Here is a 25,461-nt window from a genome sequence, read left to right as displayed (position 1 = left end):
GTGAAAGGTGTTACACAAATGCAAGGCTTTCTTTTTCAATGTCCCAAATGAGCAGCATCACTTTAAGGTTGCAACTGCAAGCACACCCACAGGGTTGAGGTTTAGCACCACGGGGCTCACTGCGGAAATCACCTGGCTGCTGCAGCGAGCGCAACGTCTGAGCTTTAAAACCGGGAAAACATGTGCTAAATGGCTGGGGTTGGGAACAAGAGATGGAGGTTTGGGCTAACGGCCGGCTTGACAGCAGGAAGTTTCTGCAAGCAGTGAGGGGCAGCTGCGGCTTTGCACGGCACCTGGCAGGAGGTGTTACCTGGCTACGGGAGCGGGGCAGCTCGCGCGGTAGGGGTAGCCTGGGGATTGCGATCTGAGCGCGGCGCCTTGCGAGCCGCCGTAGCCCGGGGCGGGGGGGCAGCTCGAGCCGGTCCCCCAGCCCCCTCGTGCCCCAGAGCCCGGGCGGCGCTGCGTTCCATGCCCGGCCGGGAGCTGCTGCTCCTCTCTCACAGCCTGGGCTGCTGCTGCTCTTTGCAAAATGCCCGAGAGTGGACCCGGCCGCCACCAAGCTACCGAGACGCTTTTCTTTTGTTTGCAACCCGCCGCCGGGGACTGGGGAGGACAACCTGCCGGCGCTGGCCCTGTGTGCCGGCCGCTCACTCCGGCTGCAGTTCAGAGCCGGCTCCCGGCAGCGCGTGTTGTGCAATCCAAGTGCCAGAATTAGGATGCGAAAGGTCAGTGCAACTTGAAGCTTGGATATCCAGCAGTCCTGTGGGGGAGCAACGGGGGACTTTCAGCCTTCCCGTGAAAAGCTGGCCTTATCGCACTGTTTTACAAGATCGGAGTCCCCCAATAAATCCAAAGGTTTCAAAGCAGCGGTCTACTTGGGAAATATTTTTCTATTTTATCTTTAAAACTTCTTACGCCATTTCTCAGTTTTACTTCAAAGAGAACTTCCACCGCCTGTTTTTTAAATTGGGTGTAACAGATACCAGATACTCTGCGTTGGACTGCTGGCATTTACTCTCTGTGAGGGACATGGAGGCAGTAACTTCAGAGACACTGGAAGAATGTAATATTATGATACCTATGGACTGCGATCAGCAAAGCAATGAAGAACTTCAACTGTTAACAACATCCGAGTCTGACGCAGCTTCCGTAAGGGATTCGTCTGCAAACGCAGACTGGTTACTGTTGGATTCAAATTCTAAAGACTGTCTGCAAAATGGTGAGAATGGCACAAAGTGTATTGAAATCATAAGTGTTTTCTGCTGCTAATTTAAGAAGCTTTATTATAACCTTGATCAACTATTTATAACCACATGTGTAGCAGCACAACAATGAATATGCTGTATCAGAGGCAGCTACAGGAATTTTGCATAATTCCCTATACCTGTAGGCATAATTTGTACATTATTTAATGTTTGTCTATAATATAAAAATACAATTTCTGGCATTAATCGTGGTGAGTCAAAGGATATATCATTATGCTATGTAACATTCAGGCCCACTAATTTAAAGTGATGCAGTACATTGGATTTTTATTGATAGTTAGTTTGAGAATTGAAATCTAAAATTGTTCATGTTTGTGGATTAGTGGTCTGGATTATTTCAAGGAATAATTCTTAATATATTTTATTTATCAATGTATTTCAGTTCAAAAACCTTAAGTCACTTTTTCAGCAGATATTTAATGTCAAATTCAAGTGTCATTATTTATAATGCAACTCCACATGTAAATATTTTGCTGTTTTATTTGTTGATGACTGATTCTGTTCAAACCAAACAGCATAAAAAATAATAAATAATGTTATCTCTAACTAAAATTTGTAATTTTGAAGAGCTTATTTATAAATAAGTTTCAAGAATGTAAACTTTACCAATTGAATTCTGCTGCTTGTTACTTTTAATGCCCTAAAAGGTTTTATTAAAGGACTCAGTATCTTCCAAAGCCATGAAATGAGGCTCCATGTATTTGCCCAGAGTGGTGACCTGTCAGCTGAAAGCATTCCTGCAGTCTGATCCTATGTAATGTGGTCAGTTTCCTCAACTTTATCAAGAACATTTCAGATAGCTAAATCATGTAATAATTCTGTCTCAAATACCTTCAGCGTGTTGAACAAAATCTCAAAAGCATTACTTGGATCAGAAAATGTCAACATGGTTTTACAAAATGGTAGTCCTTTTTTAAGGATGTAGCTAGTAGATGAAGCAGAGCCAGTACATATAGTATACTAGGTTTTCCAAAAGCCATTTGATAAGACACCTCACAAGACATGTGGCACAAAAGGTAAAGGCTTATGGAATTGGGGATAGTTTATGAGCGCAGAGAGAGGGTAGGGTTAAACAGGGCATTTTCAGCTTGGCAGGCTGTGATTAGTGGAGCGCTGCAAGGGCATCAGCTGTTTACACTCAGTCATTAATAAAAATTGTAATGTGTCTAACTATACTGACAATACGAAGTTAAGTGGAATTGTAACCAAATTGCAACCAGCTTTGACAAAAGGTCATCTGGACTCGGAACACCAGCTCTTTTCTCTCCTTATGGATGCTGCTAGACCTGCTGAGATTTTCCAGCATTTTCTCTTGGTTTCAGATTCCAGCATCCATAGTAATATGCATTTATCAAATGGAATTGTAAGTTGCGAGGAGGACACAAAGAGGATGCAAACTGATATAGACAGTGTTAAGTGCATGGCAACAATGTGGCCGATGCACTATAATGTAGAGAAGTATGAGGTTTTTGATTTTGGTCATAAGAATGGAAAACCAGAAACTGTCAATATTCAAAAGGATCCAAGTGTGCTTGTGCAAGGAATATAAAATTAGAGTACAGTTAAAGCAAACAATGTAGTTAGATGATATGTTAGCATTTATTGCAGGGGATTGGAGTACAAGAATAAGAAAATCTTATTAGAAATTTTTTTTTTTATTCATTCATGGGACATGGGTGTCACTGGCTGGCCAGCATTTATTGCCCATCCCTGGTTACCCTGAAGCTTACAGTTGTTGAAATCCATAAATGTGATAAAACAATATAAAAGGTTTATGGAAAAAAAAGTCCATCAGTATCTTTGAATTATTAGGCTAATGTACCAAAAAATTGTTCCATCATTTGTAATCAGGGCACTCTCACAGGTCTTAATCAGATCACAGGCAATTGAGAGTCAGCCACATTACTGTGGTTCTGGAATTACATGTAGGCCAGACCAGGTAAGGACAGCTGATTTCCTTCCCTAAAGGACATTAGTGAACTAGGTGGGTTTTTCCAACAATCAGCAATGGTTCCTGTATCATCCCTTACTACCACCCTGATGCTATAACCATGAAACCAAAGAGCAGAACGTGGAATCGTTGTGGGTGGAGATTAGGAACAGCAAAGGGAGGAAGACACTGGTGGGTGTCGTTTATAGGCCCCCGAGTAATGATCTGGAGGTAGGGTGGGCTGTTAATGTGCAAATAAATGCGGTGTGCAGGAATGGAACGGCGGTAATTATGGGGGATTTCAATCTACATATTGATTGGTCGACCCATGTTGGACGCGGTGGGCTTGAAGAGGAGTTCTTGGGATGCTGCCGGGACAGTTTCCTCGAACAGTGTGTGTTGGAGCCGACGAGGGAGCGAACTATCTTGGATCTGGCGTTATGTAATGAGGCGGGTAGAATTAGGGACCTTGTGGTGAAGGATCCTCTTGGGAAGAGTGATCATTGTACGGTGGAGTTTTTGATGCAGATGGAGGAGAAGAAAGTGGGCTCCCGGACATGTGTCCTTTGTTTGAACAGAGGGGAGTATGGTAGGATGAGAGAGGAATTGGCAAATGTTGATTGGGGGAGTGCGTTGGAAGGTAGGTCTGCTGAGGAACAGTGGAGGATCTTTCAGGAGATCTTTCTTGGTGCTCAGCAGAAATTTATTCCGATGGTTAAAAAGGATCAGAGGAGGAGAGGTAATCAGCCGTGGATAACGAAGGAGGTGAAGGAAAGTGTTAAATTAAAAGCGGATGTGTTTAGAGTAGCTAAGAGTAGTGGGCGAGAAGAGGATTGGGAGAGGTTTAAATGTCAACAAAGAATGACAAAGAAATTGATAAAGAAGGGTAGGAGAAACTATGAAGCTGGGCTGGCGCTTAATATAAAAAAGGATAGCAAGAGTTTTTATAAATACATAAAAAGGAAGAGGCTGGCTAGGGTGAACGTTGGACCCTTAGAGGATGAGAGGGGGGACTTAGTGGTAGGGGATGGGGAAATGGCTGAGGCCCTGAATAACTTTTTTGTTTCTGTCTTCACGGAGGAGGACGTGAGTAATTTGCCAGGTGTTAGCGATGGAAAGATGGTAGGAGTGGAGGGCCTGAATGACATTATTGTTACTAGAGAGGCAGTGCCCGAAAGACTGGAGGGACTGATTGTGGACAGGTCCCCAGGACCGGATGGAATGCATCCGAGGGTTCTGAAGGAAATGGCTGAGGTGATAGTGGATGCCTTGGTGATTATTTTCCAAGCTGGATTCCGGGGAAGTGCCGGAAGATTGGAAAACGGCTAATGTTACGCCGTTGTTTAAGAAGGGTGGCAGGCAAAAGGCGGGGAATTATAGGCCGGTTAGTTTAACGTCTGTTGTAGGAAAAATGTTAGAATCCGTGATCAAGGAGAAAATAGTGAGGCACCTTGAGGAAAATTGTTTGGTAGAGCAGGCGCAGCACGGTTTCGTTAAGGGGCAGTCGTGTCTGACAAACTTGTTGGAGTTCTATGAGGATGTGTCTAGGCGGTGGATAGAGGAGAGCCGGTGGATGTGGTCTTTCTGGATTTTCAGAAGGCGTTTGACGAGGTGCCTCACAAGAGGTTATTGCAGAAGGTCAGGGGGCATGGAGTTGGGGGTAGGGTGTTAGCGTGGATAGAGGATTGGCTGTCAAATAGGAGGCAGAGAGTGGGGGTCAGTGGGTGCTATTCGGATTGGCGGTTGGTGACTAGTGGAGTGCCCCAGGGGTCAGTGCTGGGGCCTCAGCTATTCACCATTTATATAGATGACCTGGAAGAGGGAACCGAGTGTAGGGTGTCGAAATTTGCTGATGACACCAAGATTGGTGGAACGGCAAATTGTGCGGAGGGTGTGGAGAGTCTGCAGAAGGATCTAGATAGGCTGGGCGAATGGGCCAGGAACTGGCAAATGGAATTTAATGTTGGTAAATGTGAGGTTGTCCACTTTGGTAGGAATAATGGTAGGAAGGACTATTACTTACATGGCGAAAAACTGCAGCATACGACGGTGCAGAGGGACCTCGGGGTCCTTGTGCATGAGTCGCAAAAACCCAGTCTGCAGGTGCAGCAGGTGGTCAGGAAGGCAAATGGGATGCTGGCCTTCATAGCGAAGGAGATTGAATATAAAAGTAGGGAGGTCTTGCTGCAGCTGTATAGGGCACTGGTGAGGCCGCAGCTGGAGTACTGTGTGCAGTTTTGGTCGCCGCACTTACGCAAGGATATTTTGGCCTTGGAGGGAGTGCAGAGGAGGTTTACTAGGCTGATTCTGGAGTTGAGGGGATTGAGCTATGAGGAGAGGCTGAATAAACTAGGCTTGTACTCGTTAGAGTTTAGAAGAATGAGGGGAGATCTCATTGAGACGTATAAGATGTTGAATGGGATGGATAGGATAGAGGTGGAGAGGCTCTTCCTGCTCAGAAAGGACAGTAGGACTAGAGGGCACAGCCTCAGGGTAAAGGGGGGGGGGGGGGGCGGTTTAGAACGGAGTTGAGGAGGAACTTCTTCACTCAAAGGGTGGTGAATCTCTGGAATTCTCTGCCCGTTGAAGTGGTGGAGGCTGCCTCGCTCAATATTTTTAAGATGCGGGTTGATAGGTTTTTGATAGGCAAGGGGATTAAGGGTTATGGGGAGAGGGTGGGAATGTGGAACTGAGCCACGACAGATCAGCCATGATCTTATTGAATGGCGGGGCAGGCTCGAGGGGCTAGATGGCCTACTCCTGCTCCTATTTCTTATGTTCTTATGTTATCAATAGATTCTTAATTCCTGATTTTTTTTTTATTGAATTCAAATTCCAGCACCTGCCTTGGTGAGATTCAAACTCTGGTCTCTAGAACTTAACTGAGTTTCTGGATTAATAGTCTCGCAATAATACCATTAGGCTATCGTCTCCCCAGTTGTACAGGGCTTTGCTGAGACTGCACCTGGGATATTGTGTGCAGTTTTGGTCTCCACATTTGAAGTATATACTTGCATTTAAGGTTCACCAAATTGATAGTTGGGGTAAGAGATGATCAGCTGAGTCTGGAGTTCAGAAGAATGAGAGGTGATCTCATTGCAACATACAGGAATTTGAAGGAGATTGGTTAGACACTGAGAACTTGTTTTCCCCTATCTGGAGAATCTAAAACACAGAGGCACAGCCTCAGGATAAGGGGCAAAATATTTAGCACTGAGATTGGAAGAATTTTCTTCACTGAGCATTGTGAATCTTTGGAATTCTCTATCCCAGAGGATTGTGATTGCTCCATCACTGAATATATTATGGCTGAGATAGATATTTTCTTGAGTCTGGCAAGTGAGGGATATGTGGAGCATGTTGGTGAGTGGAGTTGTGGACAATGATCAGCCATAATTGAAAGACAGAGCAAGCTTTAGGGGTCACTTTGTCGACTCTTTTCCTATTTCTTATGTTTTTTTCCCGCCGGCAAATTTTGAAGCAAATCTAAAAAATGAGTTTGAGTCAGACAGGCAGAACAAATATCTCCCTAAAACCTGTTAAAGCCTTCAGTGCTTGAGAGTTATTAGTATTGTATGCTTCAGGATACTTGTAAACTTAGAAGGTGAAGAAAAAATTAGATGATGATGTTCATTCTCAGGGCAGTGTATTTTCTACTTGATTTGGGGGTGGGAGGGAATAACACTCCAGGTGTGGTCTCACCAAAACCCTATACAATTGCAGCAAAACATCCTAATTCCTACACTCAAATCCTTTTTACTATGAAAGCCAACATACCATTTGCCTTCTATGTTGCCTGCTGTACCTGTGTGCTTACTTTCAGTGACTGGTGCATGAAGACTCCAAGGTCTTGTTGAGTATCCACTCCCTCAATTTACATCCAAAAACAGATACATGCTGATACTCACCTCTTGTCCAATATCTCTCTGCAGAACCTCTGCATTGTTAAACAGATTGCATGACATTCAATCTTGGGACAACTAAGGCATTGTCTTTGGACCAGGCCTGAATTCTTCTGCACTTGGGCTACCAAATCTTCACCCTCTTTCCCCGGACCATTCTCATCATCCGGGTTGAATCAAACTGTTTGCATCTTAGGCGTCTTATTCAGCACAAGCTAAACTTCTGATTTCATACCTCCTGCATCCCAAAAACTGGTTACTTCTAGCTGCAGAATGTTGCCCATCTCTACTTTTACCTAAGTCCATCTCATTGATCCTCATGTAATCTTTTGCCTTAACTTTGCCAGTGTTGCTCAGAGTACATTCCATAAATTTTAGCTCATTCAAAATCCCTGCTTGAGTATCATGACAACTCACACTTATACATCTCATCTCCAAGTGAAGAACACAGGGCTGCATTATTAGCACATCAGTGGGAGCAAAATAAGCTCTTGCAGGACACAATTACTTCAGTTATGGAGCAGTCAAGTGAACACAATAAATAGGAGAAAATCTTCCAGCTATTGGTGCTGGACTGAATTGGCTTAATGAGGCTGTTTGTCTGAAGGGCTCTTATCATGCCATGTGGCAAAAACTGTACGCAGGAAAAATTGGGTGTAGTGGAAGTATAGCCTTTCTGGCAGGCTTCTGTGGTTCACGGAGTGCTTGATTTCATCGGCATTTTGATTAAACAAAAGATCAAGAGTTTAGTTCTTGGTAGTCAAAGCTGAAGGAGCATGTTGTGAGCACCCAGTCTCTGGTAAGATCTCGCTGTCAAATTATTTCTGACTGGACGCTAAAGTTAGAAGACAATGAAATCTGCAGTTGTTTCTTAATCTTACTAAACTTGACTCGTGTAGCCTGAAAGAATTGGTCAGTTGATGTGGTTGTAGAGGTTGATAGTTTATGGTTGTACTCTTTCTTGTGCATCCTTAATTATTAAAATAGTTTGTTTATTTTGTGGCCTGATATCCTAAGTTGCTTCATATACCAGGTAAATCTTTTGGATTATTAAGAATGGACACTTACACAATGGTTAGCACTGATGTCTCATAGCACCAGGGACCCGGGTTCAATTCCCTGCTTGGGTCACTGTCTGCATGGGTTTCCTCTGGGTGCTCCAGTTTCCTCCCACAGTTTAAAGATGTGCTGGTTGGGTCCATCGGTCATGCTAAACTCTCTGTACCCGAACAGGCGTGGGAGTGTGGCAGTGAGGGGATTTTCACAGTAACTTAATTGCAGTGTTAATGTAAGCCTACTTGTGACTACTAAATAAACTTAACTTATAGGATGTTTTGTTTTGGGTTGGAGAAAAGGTATCTGGAGCAAACAAAAGTCTTAAAAATGTCTAAAATTTTGCAAAGTTGTATACATGTGGCAATTTCTCTGCTATGAAGCTTGAAATTATTTGTGAACCTTTAACCATCATAAAAGATTCAGGGCTAAATAGTGACTGACAGATGGAAAAGCAAAAGATTGTTTGGAACCGTTTTCAAGTAATGCAGCTGTCACATTGCTAAAACAGTATTGTGTTCTGAGCTGATGTGCAGAAGTTTCACATAATAATTAAGCTTTGCCATATTTCAAGTGTAATGATGTAAACAGGCTATCTGATCATTATTGTATTGCTGTTTATGGCAGTCTGCAGCGTGCAATTTGGCTGCCACATTTCCTACATTTATAACAGTAGCAGAACTTCTAAATTCTTTCGTTGGTTGAAACATGTTTTGGCACATCTGGAGGTCACGAAAGGCGCTATGAAAATGCAGATGTATTCTTTGTTTTATCTACTGGGCTGAGAGGTTTTTAAGCTAGTTTGTGATGTAATCTCTCTGATGTATGCAATCCTCAGTGCCACACCATCTTTGAGTCAGGTGTGGCTGTTGGTCATGCAAAAGACACAGAGGGCCTATAACCACTCTGTCCCTTGATGAAGACCCATTATCCATGTGCTTCTCATTAGAGCCCTGATTCTCTACTTTCGTTAAGCGACGCAAAGTTCAAGCTGCTGATAGAAATATGCAATAAAGTTGATGCAAGTTTGTGTGCATTTAATATCCGCAGCTGACCTACCAAACAAAAAGACCAAAGGTTCCAAACAAATGCTGACTGAGATATAATCTGGCTAAGTGGATTATTAGCAAGCAGTCCCATCTGGACATCTGTCACATTTTATCAGTCAGGGTTGCTAATGTAACAAAGCTAAGAATTTGAGTCTTATTTGTGCAAAGCCTGAGCTATTCAAGATGAGGGGAAATTAAATGAGTGTGTATTATGTTTTTCTGCATGATCACTTGGGGAGCTTAAAATAATTTTTTGATGAAAGATGTGCGCAGAGTACAGAATTTGCTGTGTGGATCCATCTGTTGATTTATTGTATTTGAAAATGTATTATAATTTGAAACCTTAATGGCAGCTGTTACACTCCTGCAGTAGAATGAAATTGAAGGAACTGATGGATTCTGATTTTGGGCACCATAACAATGGCATTAACACCATAATTATAATTTTTAACTTTCTCTACTGTCTTGTCACTTTGTGCATAAGTTTTCATTTGTGAAAATGCTGCAACCGCTGACCAAGTTATAACTAATAGTGCTGCTTGTTAAGCACTGTAGAGTTCAAATTGCACAGTCAAAACACAAGTTTTGAAAGAGAAGTACGTCACATAATGCGACGTTAATCAACAGTTCAAGTGTACACTTTTTTACATGTCTGCCATTACACGTTAGTAAGTTGCAACGAAAGCCCAGCTATATAATGCAGGGGATTTTCACTATTATTTGATTACAATGTTAATGTAAGCCTACTTGTGACACTAATAAATAAACTTAGACGCTACGAAAACTTTATGCATTCACCCAAGCAAGTTGGGGCTACCACTTATATAATAGAGGACGATACTTTATTTGTATTGATATTTTACTAATGCTCTTTGAGAACCACCCCAGTATTCTGAACGGTAACAGCAGTTGTTGTGTCAAATAGCTCAGTTCTGCAAACCAGTTTTCGTATATAGTTCATGCTCTGTGACTAGCGAATTCTACATTGCTCTTTGGACTGATTTGATTTTAAGGTACCCACAAGGAGTAAATAATTCTCTCTGCTGCAGAACGCTTTATTGGCACTCTTTCTCAACCAGCATTTCAAGAAACAAATTGAGTATTTTGACCCAGTGACCTTTTATGGTTCATATTCAGTACAAAGCCAAATAAAATGTTTATTTTGTACAATTAGTGAAGGAGAGAACTTCAATTTCTATATTGTCTTTAATATCCTCAGCAGATACCAAAGTGCTTGACAAATATTGATGTACTTCCGAAATGTCGTCAACTGTTGAGCAGACAAATTCATCAGCCAGTTTTTTCTTCTTTTGTGCAGGTCAATATCCTGCAAACAGCAATGAGATAAATGACCTAATTGCTTGTGGTAGTGATTTTGATTGAGGGTAGGGCAGAACTTGCAGTGGTCCTCTGCTCTTATTCAGATTGTGCCATGGGATCATCTAATCCTATCTGAGAGAGGAAATGGGAACTCAACATGGAAAATTTTCCAAAAGCACTAAAAACAGAATGTGAATAACATTAACCAGTAAAGAGGTTGTACAACTGTTATAACTTGCGCAATATGCAGATATTTTTGTGGTGTAAAATCTAAAAAGTTACTTTATATAGACCTGGCCCTTGAATATGTTTAAACATAGTCACAATTTTAAAAAGTTCCTTAATGTCAGCATGGTTTTGTGAAGTGCAATTGTGTTTGATTAATTGGCTGAAGTTCTTCAAAAACGTAACAGGCAAAGTGGCTAATGGAGATCCTGTAGATGTAGTATACCTAGATTTTCAAAAGACATTTGAAAAGGAGCTGTATAAAATATTAATACCGAAGGTTAGTTCACATAGGATTGGGATAATTTATTAGCTTGGTTAGAGTACTGGCTAACCGACAGAAAACAGAGTCGGGATAAGTGGATGTAACTGGTGGGGTGTCAGTGTTTGGCCCTCAGGCACCTACTACTTACAATCTATTTTATAATGACTTGGATGCAGGGATAGAAGGTACTAAAACCAAATTTGCAGATGAGACTAAAATAGGCGGGATAGTAAATTGCAATAAAGAAATAAGAATTTTACAAATGGATATAGACAGGTTAGGTAAATGGGCCAAAACTTGGCAGATGGAGTTTAATGTGGATAAGTGAGAGTTGTCTATTGGTGGAAAAATAGAAAAGCAACTTATTACTCAAATGGAGCCACAATGATATTGCTCCCTCAATGTCAGTAAAATGAAGGAGATAGTCATCCACTTCAGGAAGCATTCTGGTAGACATATCCCTGTCTACATCAACGGGGATGAGATGGAAGTGGTTGAGAGCTTCACGTTTTTGTGTGTCCAGATCACCAACAACCTGTCCTGGTCCCTCCACACTGATGCTATAGTTAAGAAAACCGTCAATGCCTCTACTTTTTCAGGTGGCTAAGGAAATTAGGCATAGCATGACTCTGTGTCCAGAACCAGGGGTCACGATCAAAGGTTTCAGGATAGAACATTTAGGACAGCGGTGAGGACACATTTCTTCATCCAAAGAGTGATGAGCCTTTGTAATTCATTACCACAGGACGCGAAAATATCGAATGTACTCGAGACAGCTAGATATAGCACTTGGGGTGTATGGGATCATAGGTTATAAGGAAAAAGCAGGATTAGGCCATTGGGTTGGATGATCAGCCATGATTATAATGAATGGCAGAGCAGGCGCAAAGGGCAAATGGCCTCCTCCTCCTATCTTCTTTGCTTTCTTTGACTCTCACCAACTTTTACAGATGCACTATAGAAAGCATTCTTTCTCATTGTATCACAGCTTGATATGACTCCTGCTCTGTCCAAGATCACAAGAGACTACAAAAGGTTGTGAACAAAGTCCAGTTCATCACACAAACCACCCCCCCATCCATTGACTCTGTCCACACTTCCTGCTGCCTCGGAAAAGTAACCAGCATAATCAAGGACCCATGCAGCCCAGACTCAAGAATAGATTCTTTCCTGCTGCCATGAGACTTAAGCTGATTTTCTGTACATCCTAGCTATGACTGTAGCACCACATTCTGCACCCTCTCCTCTATGTACCTTTTGCTTTGTCTGAATAGTGCACAAGAAACAATACGTTTTACTCAATACTAATACGTGACAATAAATCAGCTCAAAGAGAGAGATTTCGTTGTGCTTCAGTGCAGAAGGATTTGGGTGTTCTCGTGCGTGAATCACAAAACTAGTATGCAGGCAATACGATGGTAAAATGGAATTTTAGTATTCATAGCTAAAGAAATAGAACATAAAAGTAAGGAAGTGTGGCTGCAACTGTACAAGGCATTAGTGACATTGCACCTATGGTATTTTGTATAGCTTTGGTCCTGTTACATGAGGAGACATGTAGTTGCATTAGAGGCAGTTCGGAGAAGGTTTGCTAGATTGCTTTGACAGACGAGAGGCTTATCTTATGAACAGAGATTAGATAGTTTAGGCCTAAACTGCTCAGAGTTAGAAGAACAAGAGATCTATTTGATTTGATTTATTATTGTCACATGTATTAACATACAGTAAAAAATATTGTTTCTTGCACGCTATACAGACAAAACATACCGTTCATAGAGAAGGTGAAACAAGAGAGTGCAGAATGTCTAGAGTGTAGAGATCTAATTAAGGTTTATAAGATGATAAAGAGTTTTGACAGCGTAGATACAGAGAGGATATTTTCTCCTGTGGGCGAATGAATCATCATGGTTTTAAGAAAGGTGGTGGCAGATTTGAAACAGAGATGAGGAGAAATTACTTCTCTTAAATGATTGTGTATCTGTGGAATTCACTCCCTCAGTGTGCAGTGAGTGCTGGGACATTGCTAATTTGTCTGTCGCCTCCCTAAATTTAGTCAATCAGTTGAAGCGTTACGAAGAAAAGGCAGGAAAGTGGAATTAAGGCCGAGACAAGATCAACCATGATCGTGTTGATTAGTGGAGGGGGCTCGAGAGGTTGAATGGTCTACTCCTGCTCCAAGTTCTTATGAATATAATGAATATTTCCTCCATTGTTTTCATTGAACAGAGTGCAGTATTGTCTGAGAATGCTCTGGTTTATTGAAGAACTGCTGTGCCATTCAAGCATAAATAAGTCGTGTCCCGGTTGCCACCAATGGACCTCTACAAATGTAAATCATGTTGTCATAATTTCTCATTTGTATTCCAGATGGCTAAGGATTAGTGATTGCTTTGACCTAGTTCCTCAGTCAATCAGCTTGATTTTATACAAATATTCATATTACATGTTATGGTATGCAATTCTTATAATAATGCACTTTTTATTAATGACACTTATTTTTACATAGCTCTTCCTGAAGAGAGACAAAAAACAGTGAAAAAGGAAAAAAGGCTGAAGCCAAGAAAGAGGAAAAAAAATGCAGCTGCTGCTCCAAAGAATGAAATCAGTTATCTACTGGCAGAACTTCCGTTTTCACAAGCAGAAATCAGGGAAGAATATGGATGTAAGTTTTTTTATATGTAATGATATGGTTCTATTTTTCACATGTTTGTCATGATCTTGGGTACAACAGCCTGGATTTTACCGTAAGAATAACGATGAACCTATTGTGCTTACTGTTACTTCGAAGTAAACTGAATAAAGACTTTTGGCATCTGTACATACACAGTAAAATGTGGAAATCTGGAGGTTACTGTACACTTAGCCCTGCTGCTTGACATTGAAACACATGAAGGGTATGAAATTGTGATATTTACTCATTAAACGCATCAACAGAAGTTGATACTTGCCCGTTCAAGTGTAAATGAATTTTTAAACAAAATGTTAAAAGTTATTTACTGACAACCAACTTCCCTGACACTAACAAGTAACTTTTAGAAGTGTAGAACCTTGTTCCATTATATTTTAATTGCAGATGGAGATTTAGAAATATTTTTTCCCTCCTTGTCTTTTTTTCCTTTCACTTTGTTTTCTGAAAATTATTTTGCATTGAATTATATATTCACATTTACACTTCCTGGTTTAGACCCTGCAATCAGATTGATTGAAGACTCATTTTGTGCTCATATGGATCCTAGACCCCAGCAGAGTGCACAGCATTGTTTCAGGCAGACAATAACTATATGTTGTGACAGAAAATCACATAAATTCTCTTTTTTTAAGATAGAATTTGAACTGCTCACTTGTCAACGGTTTGCACCATATAAGAAATAGGGTATTGAGGCAGGTACCCACCTCTCACTGGAAGAGTAGTTTCTCGTTAAAACGTTTTTTTCCTGTTCAAAACTTCTTGTTTTGGATGTCTGTTCACAGCAAGTAAGTTTTGTTGCGGTGGATCTATTATGGTAGAAGTGTCAGGTGGTAAGAGCAAATCGAATTTGGTTGTGTTTCTGTAGAATATGAGTAAGGTGTTTACTCATATCTTTCAATTGATCCTGCAAAGTCGTTATGAACTCTTTGTAAAGGTTATCTTGGCCAATCTCACGGGTGAAGTGGTTGAAGAGGTGAAGCATTTTGTATCCTTGCATAAGATTGAGACTGTCCTAATCTTTCTTCAACCTGTGAGTCTTGTTCTGGCCACCAGAAATAAATCCTTGAGAGTTCTTTCATATGTACGATTCCGGGATATCCTTTGTGAAGTTGATCTAGTATATGATGCTGCAAGCATGGAGAAATTATCGCCCTAATCCCCCATAGTAGTACTGTTTTGTACCGTTAACTGAAGTTCCCTTGTTCAGTACAGTTTAAATTCTGGATTCCTCCTGTCTTTATCCAGTAGTATTCCTTTCAGGATCATGCCCATGACCTTCCTCATCAATGGATCTGACTGCATGCCCCTCATATAATCTCCATTTGGTATTATATGAGAGACAACTGCACCCACACCATAGGACAATGCGTCACATGCAAATTGTATTTTTAAGGTTGAAATTACTTCTGATTTCGTTAGCATATTTTTGATTTCATTATATGCATTTTTGCAGTCTTTTGACCAACTCAATTGTTGGTTTGCTCATAATTATGTAGGGGTTTTAATACAGTAGCAAGATTTGGAATGTATTTTCCGAGTCCTAAAAAAGACCTCAATTGAGATGTAGTCTGTGCCTGGCACATGAAAACCACAGTTATCTCCTTTTGATTCCTTCTGGAGTCCATCTTTATTAATTACATGGTCTAGATAGTCTACTGGTAACATGAAATTTGCATTTTTCTTCACACTAAGATTGTGCTTCTCTAAACATTCCAGTGTTTCTTTTAAATTCTGTAAATATTCCTGTTCATCTTTGCCCATGATTAAAATGTCTTCCAAATAACACTGGACTCTATTAGAGCTGCTTAGGATTTGATATATTGAATTTTGGAATACAACATTTGGATATAAAATTGGCTGGATGGCAGAAGCCAATGACAGAAGTTTGTGGAGGGTTATTTTTCAGACCGGAGGCCTGTGACCAGCGGTGTGCCTCAGGGATTGGTACTGGGTCCACTGTTATTTGTCATTTATATTAATGATTTGGATGAGAATTTAGGAGGCATTGTTAAAAAGTTGGCAGATGACACCAAGACTGGTGGCATAGTGGACAATGAAGAAGGTTATCAAGGATTGCAGTGGGATCTTGATCAGTTGGGCCTGTGGGCTGACAAATGGCAAATGGAGTTTAATTCAGATAAATGCGAGGTGATGCATTTTGGTAGATTGAACCAGGGCAGGACTTAGTTGGGGAGTGTTATAGAACAAAGAGATCTAGGGTTCAAGTTCATGGCTCCTTGAAAGTGGAATCACAGGTGGACAGAATAGTGAAGAAGGCATTCAGCATGTTTGGGTTCATTGGTCAGAACAGGAGTTGGGATGTCTTGTTGAAGTTGTACAAGACATTGGTAAGACCGCACTTGGAATACTGTGTACAGTTCTGGTCACTCTATTATAGAAAAGATATTATTAAACTAGAAAGAGTGCAGAAAGATTTACTAGGATGCTACCCGGACTTGATGGTTTGAGTTATAAGGAGAGGCTGGATAGACTGGGACTTTTTTCTCTGGAGCGTAGGAGGCTGAGAGGTGATCTTATGGAGGCCTATAAAATAATAAGGGGCAGAGATAAGGTAGATAGTCAATAACTTTTCCCAAAAATAGGAGAGTCTAAAATAAGTTTGAGATGAGAGGGGAGAGATACAAAAGGGTCCAGAAGGACAATTTTTTTCACACAGGGTGGTGAGTGTCTGGAACAAGCTGCCAGAGGTAGTAGTGGAGGCAGGTACAATTTTGTCTTTTAAAAAGCATTTAGATAGTTACATGGGTAAGATGGTATAGAGAGATATGGGCCAAACACAGGTAATTTGGCCCATTTCCAAATTATCTTAGGACTAGCTTAGTGGTTAAAAACAAAGGGGCGGCATGGATAAAGTGAGCCAACGGGCTTGTTTCCGTGCTGTAAATCTCTATAACTGTAATAAGGCCGGCTGTTATTCTGAACAGCAGGTATTTATTCTAGAATAATCCTTTGTGAGTAACAGTCGTCAGCAGTGGTTGTGACTCGGTCGCCACCTTCATTTGGATGTATCCTTGGGACAAATCTATCTTACCAAACTGTCCAGTGAATAGACAATCCAGTGAATAGGTCCTCAATAAATGGTAGGGAGTACTGATTGACAGATAATACTGGAATTATTGTCGCTTTCAAATCACTGCAAATTCTTATAGAACCATCTAGTTTAATGATAGGGATGACTGGAGTTGCCCATTGCTCGTGGTTACGATTTGATCACTCCATCTTTGATTAATTTTTCATTTTCGATTTCAACTTATGGCACAGTTCTTGCCTTCAAGCATTTTGGAGTACTATCAAGTTTTATCTTAAATTGTGCTTCGACTTTGGTCATCTCCCTTAAGCATTTCTCTAATGTGTTCTTTCCATCAAACATACTTTCTGGTTGTATCACTTTTTGGCATGGCTCCTGCTTTGCCCAAGACCACAAGAAACTACAAAAGGTCATGAATGTAGCCCAATCCATCACGCAAACCAGCCTCCCATCTAGATTTCCCGCTGCCTCGGCAAAGCAGCCAGCATAATTAAGGACCCCACGCAACCTGGATGTTCTCTCTTCCACCATCTTCCTTCGGGAAAAAGATACAAAAATCTGAGGTCATGTACCAACCGACTCAAAAACAGCTTCTTCCCTGCTGCTGTCAGGTTTTTGAATGAACTTACCTTGCATTAAGTTGATCTTTCTCTACACCCTAACAATGACTGCAACACTACATTCTGCACTCACTTGTTTCCTTCTCTATGAATGGGTATGTTTTGTCTGTATAGTGCACAAGAAACAATACTTTTACTGTTAATAAATGTGACAATCAAAAGCCTCCGTTGATGAAATCTAAGTCTCTATGTTATGATTAAAGGTTTGGGTGAGAAAGGTCTTAGTCGATTTCCTATAGGTTTTTGTACCAGGTTTGGCAGAAAGGACTAGACTTTGCAGTGGAGTGAAGGATTTTCTGCCCTATTACATCCAAGAGAGTTGCTACTCTAATTTAATCCAGTATCTTGTTAGCAGTAAAGTAATATTGAAATCTCTCTTCACGGGTGCTCCAGGATTCCTTACTTATTCATTAGTCACAAGTAGTCTTACATTAACACTGCAATGAAGTTCCTCTGAAAATCCCCTAGTTGCCACACTGGCGTCTTTTTGAGTACACTGAGGGAGAATTTAGCATAGCCAATGCACTGACCCAGCACATTTTTCGGACTGTGGGAGGAAACGAGAGCACCTGGAGGAAACCTATGCAGACATGGGGAGAACATGCAGACTCTGCACAGAGAGTGACCCAAGCCAGGAATTGAACCCGGGTCCCTGGCGCTGTGAGGCAGCCGTGCTAACCACTGTGCCACTGTGATTCCACATTCTCATCGAATGGTTCCGTAGCATCAGCTTTTCCCACCATTACAGTTACTAATTCTTAAATTGCAGTAGTTTCCTTAATTTTTCCCGCTCCCTAATTTTGTTTTTCTTCCAGTTTAATTTGTATTATTTCTGTTGTTGTTTCCTTTTTTGGTTAGACTAACTTTAAGGATATTTCTCCTCTTCCCTGCCCCCCCCCCCACCTTTTTTCCAAACACTGTTTAAAACCAGGAGATTTCAATTTTAACTCTGTTTAATCCTGGTTACTGTTACATTATTCATTTTCCTTTTGGAGTAATTGCTTCTCCAAAAAGCAACTTTTCTCTCTCTCTCCCTCACTGAGTTCGAGGGCCCAAAGCTGCAGCTCGCCACGGGTGAAAGGACACCCATATTTGGTAAGTGACTTGTTTTTACACAGCCTGTTCCCTTATTTTCTATGAATACATCGACTAGTATGCTGGCTGAAAATTCTTCTTTTTGTTTCCTATCTCTGACTCTCCTAGTGCTCCTGAGGTCACAATCCGGAGTGCTTTTTATCAATTTTAAAAATTAATGTACATCCTTAGCAAAGGCCCAAACTGGTTTTCAATGGACAGATTCGCCGCACTTCAGTATATGGTGGAGTGGTGTCCTGAAAATTGATCCTTGACTTGAGGTTCAGGTCTGAATTGTTTCTTCTGACTATTTTTATTGGAAAAGCATCTTGGTCGCCGATTGTGGTCTAAGATTGGTCTTTGTCGACGATCTTGATCGAAAACACATCTTTTTGCAAATTTTGTCTTTTGCTGTTATATTCGAAAGTGGTCAGCTGACTTTAACAGCAAAGATAAGAGGAAGAAAAGGTTGCAACACAAGGGATTAACTAACCAGTTCATGGAGCTTTAATAGATGGGTGTTGCCAGCTTGCAGTCCAAGATGGAAAAGAGGGAAATTTTCTCAGATGCCTCTGATGTCACCATATCATGTAACATACTATAAAGACATGCATTGATTTACAATACATAAAATTTAAAGTTTATTAGTGTCACATGTAGGCTTAAATTAACACTGCAATGAAGTTGCAATGAAAATCTCCTAATTGCCACACTGCAGTATCTGTTTGGATACACCGAGGGAACATTTAGCATGACCAATGTGCCTAAACAGCACATCTTTCGGACTGTGGGAGGAAACCAGAGCACTCGGTGGAAACCCATGCAGATAGAAAGAGATTGTGCAGACTCCACACAGATAGCGACCCAAGCTGGGAATCAAACCCGGGTCCCTGGCACTGTGTGGTAGCTAGGCTATTAACAATGTCTTTCCAGCTAATTTGTTCCACTAATGTTTATTTTGTGTTCCAGAGTTGCTTCAAGGAGTTGTGCATTAAAATGTTCTTCGGGGATTTGATTTGCACTGCAGGGTGGATTCAGACTACTGGCAATGGTGCGGGGAAATATTAGGTTGTCTGTGTGTTGTTATTCAAAGTGACAGCTATAAGCATAGATTTTTAGCTGCGGTCATTTCTGATTTCTGAATAAGGCTATGCAGGCTATATATGTAAAATTTAATTGGCCAGTACAAATGGCCTGAGCATTCAGTCTACTAATTAAAAGGAAAAAAAAAGTGACCTCCTTGGAAATTTTATATTTTCTTTGCTCTCGGTGTTCTTGGAAGCTCAGAAAGGTGCAAAGTAAATGTAGATGCTTTATCCTTTTTTATTTGCCAGGGTGTTCAACACCAACAGGGGCCATCGTTCCTATTAGCTGCTACTGATCATTTTGCCTCCAGAAGTGTAAAATTGTCACTCATGGGTTGTAATATGAATGTGAAATTGTCTCAAAGAAAAGCCCCGTAATTGCAATTAAGTCAACAGCAATAAAGCAGCTCGTTGATCTAAAAGTAAACATTTTCATTGTTTCGCTTCAGAGTCAAGTACCCATTTATGTTTTTTAAAGTAGGTATCAATGAATTAAGAGAAAATGGAGCCTCTTTTAACCTGAGGCAAATGCAGCAGCCACGTTTTGAAAAGTGAAGTCCAAGAAAAGACCCACTAACCTGTTTTGGTGAAGTTGATTGAAGGATGGATGTTGGCCAGGATACTGGGGGAACTCATCACTGGTGCCATGGGATTTTTTACAGACCATTTGAGAGGGCATGTAAGCCTGGGATTAATGGCTGATTTGACAAACAGCTTCACCGACAAAAGTGGCACTCGTCCAGTACTACAATGCACTGTCAACCAAGATAGGATTCTCATGTCCCAGTAATTTGTTGAGATGCATGACAAGCGTGTGCTTTCAATTTGAATGCTCCCTATGAAATTTGACGCTGAATTTGATGCTGGTTAAAATGGGTTTTTTTGCATTTCTACTTTAACAGTAGCTACTTGGACATAATTTAGAGGAAGAGTTGTAAAGAAAAAGTTGAGAATTTACTACGTGGACCTGTTGTGTAAATTAGTGATTTTTGCATGAATATCTTTAAAAAAAAAATAAAGTGAGTTTCATCGTGCTGTGACAGGATTTTCAGTCGGCTTGGCTTGGCATCCTCTTTTGCACAAGTTCAAAACTATTTTTATTACTAAATTACCTTATTCAAAAATATTAGACCACAATGAACAACGGGAGCAGTATAGAGTTCAGTAATAAGGAATGTTAAAATATTTCCTTGTTCCAGCATTCTGTGATGTGGCTTGTGTTGTCTCATGAACAATCCATGATAAAGTTTTATCTATGCTAAATTTAGCTCAGACCACAGAGCACAGTTTTAAACATTCTGATGTTTATACTTTTTGTTCTTTTTAATCAGTCACGACAGAATCTGAAAAGATCTCAAAGAAAAAGAGAAAGCGGACTTTAGGTGGTGAGAATGAAGAAGATGTCAATCAGAAAAAGAAGAAGAAGGCTCATCCGAATTACTTTCTATCTATCCCAATAACAAATCCAAAGGTAAATAATTTCATGTTGATGTTATAAACATAATTTGTTTAAAAGTTTATTTATTTGTGTCACAAATAGGCTTACATTAACAGTGCAATGAAGTTACTGTGAAAATATCCAAATTGTCACACTCCGGCACCTGTTAGGGTACGCCGAGAGAGAATTTGGCATGACCAATGCATCTAACCAGCATGTCGTTTGGGCTGTGGGAGGAAACCGGACCACCCGGAGGAAACCCACACAGACACTGGGAGAACGTGCAGACTTCACCCAGGCAGTGACTCAAGCCGGGAATCAAACCCAGGTCCTTGCAAAGTGAAACAGCAGCGCTAACCACTGTGCTGCCATGCCACCAGTTGTTACAAACAATATGTAAATTTAAACTCAACAACTTAATAATGAGAACTATTCCATTATCTCGGAAAGTGTCTCTTTGTAAGCAAACTCTTATCACTTAAATTGTATAAAGAGCTGAAGTGCTTAAATTTTGAAAAGAACAGTTTATAGTGATCATATTATCTTGTAATAGCTGGATACCGTGATTTTATGAACTTTAGAATTGGCCACATGATCCACAATGGTCTGTTCCAGTCATGCACATTCCTAGATTCTGAAGAATTCATTCATATCCGGACCTATCATCAGACCAGTAATTCTCAGTAGGTTCTTAATCATATTTGCTTATAATTTCTGTGCTGTTTTCCTCAGGGATATGAATATTAACAATCGTATTAACATTCTACCACAAATTGCTGTTTATAATTATTCACAAAATATGTTAGTGAGATCTCAACATTTTGAATATCAGCTAAGGAGATTTAACCAATTTCTAAGCTATTTTAATATAGTAAGCATATCACATGAAGATAAGATGTTTCCAGTTCGTTGGGCCTCATGTTCGCCTTCAGTTCTGCTCTCTCCCACCCCGATCTCACATCGCTCCTGCCTCCGCACAGAACGCAAAGGCAGAAGTAACAAAAACACACGTTGATCACAGCCTTGGTGTTTTTTAACTTGTAACAACATGCCCATATGAATAATTGCTGAATTGAACTCCGAGCTTACCTCTCGTCAGAAAGACAGTAAAGATGGGCTTTTTATTCGCTCATGGAATATGGGAATCACTGGCTGGTCAGCATTTATTGCCCATTGCCAGTTGCCCTTGAAATTGAGTGGCTTGCTAGGCCATTTCAGAGGGTAGTTGAGAGTCAGATACATTGCTGTGGCTCTGGGGTCTCATGTGAGCCAGGCCAGGTATGAACAACAGATTTCCTTCCCGAGAGGACATTAGTGAACCAGATAAGTTTTTCCAACAATCAACAATGTTTCATGGTCATCAGCAAACTCTTAATTCCAGATTTTTTTTAATGTTGAATTCAAATTCCACCATCTGCTGTGGTGTGATTCGAACCCGGGTCCCCACATCATTAGCTGAGTTTCTAGATTAATAATCTAGTGATAATTCCATTTGGTCACTGCCTCCCCAACCAATGTGCAGACCTTGAGGCGAGAAAACATGGAATTTGCTGACGAGCAATAAGATGGAAAATCAGCAGATGGCATCAGACTAGTGCAGGACAGAGTGAGCCAGTCCAGTGCGGGAATACTCCAGTCAGCAAGATGCATGTACTGTCAGCCAGTATATTTCAGAGCCTCATTCAGTTTCAAAAAAGTTCCTTACCTTCGCTCCCAAAATCAAAGAAGTTGTTGCCATAAATTCACATGAGTGGCGTGTCCAGGGAATCCAAGTCCAATATCAGTGGCTTTGTCTGCAAGATTCTGTTCTTTGTCCTAAAGACTTTCTGAAGGCTAGCCTTGAGTGTGATGATAATTAGACGTCTCAGCATGTGACCAGCTGCAGTCATTGTATCGGACCAGCAATGGCCCATTTTGAAAAACAGAATTTTAGCAAGAGAATATGGAAGAGGAACAGATTTTTAAATTTTCTTGCTTCACCTCTTGTTGGCATGGAATCTTAGCTTGCTTTCTTCATAAAATCATCAATTACATCAGCAAAGATAAAATTGGGTGAAGGTGCATTTTAAATCATCAATAATGCTAAACTCAAAATTTCCTGACTCATCATGCTTCACAAATAATTTTGTAACTCTTTTCAAGACAGAAAAAGAAAATTTACCAAATGCATTTGTGACATGTGTTGTTAAAAACATGCTCAGAATAGTTCCCACATTTGGAAAGGTTGCTTGCAATCCATCACTTAGAAGTCTGCACAAATCGGCTTGTGATCCCAAAGCACAGAGCATATCATTATTGTTGAAAAGAATTAATCTTCAGAAAGATTTATGACTACATCCTCCCGGTAGAAGTTCCTTAATTTCCTACTGCAGTGCCTTTTCGTATCCTCATCCGAACTTCTGTTGAAGAGCGTGCAAAATAAATCAGTTTTCTTCCGTGATGAAACTTTTAACTGAGGCTAACAATTGTGTTGCATCCAATCAAGTTGTATCAACATTTTGCAGCAATTTTTTCATGGCATTAATATTTGAAGTAAGTTGTCTCACAAAAGAGTAAGAAGAGCAATTCCGTATTTTTCAAACTTCTCTAAGGATTTTGTTTCAGCTTTCACACATGTTTTTTCTTAATTTGGTGAGGCTACGTCTAATAAAGTTTCCTTTATATCAGCAAAGTTCATTTTCAAAACCAAAACAACAACTGCATGGTTAGACCATCTGGTATCACAAATTCTTTTAACTGTCAAATGTTTTCCATTTGGGTGCTCCAAGCATGATTGCAACAAATTCCACCAATCTGTGGAAACTGAAAATAAAAAGCATGCACGTTTTAAACAAGTGTAAAAAAAAGGTACAGCTTTTTCACAGGATTCTGCTGTGGTTTTGCAGATTAAATTCAAGGTTTGACTGGAACATGGGATGAATAATGCTCAGGAAGTTGCATTGTTCAGTCTTGCCTGTAAACCTAATATCTTCCTGCCATATTTGCAGTGTTAATCGAAGTTCTGTCGATGAAAATTCTTGATGTCCAAACCTAAATTTGCAATGATTTCCAAAACAGTTGTCTGCAGGCACTCAGAAGTGTGAGATTATAGCTGGACAAAACAGAGAAATCACTCTACAACCAGCATTAGTTACATATCTTAAAATTAGTTCTAATTTGTTCACATGACTCGCATGTAATGTTGAAACAACTATTATAGTATAGTATTTGGCATATGTTATTTAATTTAGTGAATTTGGTTTCTGAGTTGCTTGACCATTGTAGTGAACAGGTCATTGTATGTTTGGTGTATTTAAAAGTTGATTTTTTCTGCACCACAATACTGATAACTTTTCAAATGCTCAGTAAGTAGTCTCACGACATCAGGTTAACGTCCAACAGGTTTATTTGGTAGTACGAGCTTTCGGAGAGCTGCTCCTTCATTAGGTGAGAACCAAATGAAATGCTCTTTGAGAAGCTCATCAAATTCAGTGATATTCAGGGTGGGCTAAAGAAATAACCTCTTCGAGTTGATGCTATTGACTCATCATATCGTCTTAGAGGTAATCCCAAAGAAGACAGCAGTTTGACCATGGCAACAACACGCCTCAGCACCTTCCTCCAATGAGAACACTCCATAATTTGCATCTTCGAACAAATGCGCACAAAGCTTTAATATGAGCTTCGGAAGTTTTGTGATTAGCAATATCTCTTCCAACATTTCTCCAATTGGAGTACCCCTCAACAAATGCTTCTTTCCCTTTACTAGGATCAGGGAATAATTTGCAAACATAACAGTAGACTGTCTTAGAGGTTTCCAAAAAAATTATCCAGTTTCTACTTTGCCTTCACCCTCAAAAAATGGGAGATATGAAGACATCTAGTCTACTTTCAGCACCAACTCGATCTCTCTTCTCATATTTTCCATATTACCTATGTTTTTTGGTTTATTTGGTACAAAATATTCGATCATACCCAGTGGAACAGATTTTGTCTATAAGGCAATAAGATGCTGAGGCGTGTTGTTGCCATGGTCAAACTGCTGTCTTCTTTGGGATTACCTCTAAGAAGACGTGATGAGTCAACAGTGTCAACTCGAAGAGGTTATTTCTTTAGCCCACCTTGAATATCACCGAATTTGATGAGCTTACTGATTCTCAGTAAGCTTCTTACCTCACTTCAACAGAAGAACCGGCACTATCTTGTAGTTGCACTGTCATTTGATAATGAATCAAATCATTTCAGACTCCACTTCTCGTTCAACATTTTCGGGCAATGTGATATCTCCACAAATTGGCAAGTTTAAGTCACCAGATAATTCAGCCATACTTTTTGTGGATGAGGATGAATGTGCAGTTTGTGCACTGTTCAATACTTGAAACTTCTAAAGTAAAATGATAAAAACTGTCTTTTTGCCTCGCTTCCTCCTCTTGCCTCACTTTAAATTTTCTGTGTTTTTGAGTGCCAGATTCATAGTGTCACTTGATATTGCTAAAGGAACTTAACTCGATTTTAATC

General features: G+C 40.4%; 1 protein-coding gene across 4 annotated transcripts in view; it reads left to right on the top strand.

The window, feature by feature from the left end:
* Positions 1–127: 127 nt before the first annotated feature.
* The window catches only part of akap7 (A kinase (PRKA) anchor protein 7), a 142,375-nt gene continuing 117,041 nt past the window's right edge, over positions 128–25,461 (top strand). For all 4 annotated transcript variants that reach the window (XM_080192439.1, XM_080192440.1, XM_080192441.1 and 1 more), the window contains exons 1-3: positions 128–1,219; positions 13,516–13,671; positions 20,858–20,997. In XM_080192439.1, coding sequence (XP_080048565.1) covers positions 469–1,219; positions 13,516–13,671; positions 20,858–20,997 — 1,047 coding nt within the window. In that variant the 5' untranslated portion in view covers positions 128–468. The remainder of the gene's footprint in view (positions 1,220–13,515; positions 13,672–20,857; positions 20,998–25,461) is intronic.

This window comes from Carcharhinus amblyrhynchos, chromosome 7 (assembly GCF_965287045.1).
Source record: "Carcharhinus amblyrhynchos chromosome 7, sCarAmb.v2.hapA, whole genome shotgun sequence".
In the NCBI taxonomy this organism is placed as follows: Eukaryota; Metazoa; Chordata; class Chondrichthyes; order Carcharhiniformes; family Carcharhinidae; genus Carcharhinus; species Carcharhinus amblyrhynchos.
Note: the sequence above shows the minus strand (reverse complement) of the source record. Positions and strands in the feature narration are given on the sequence as shown.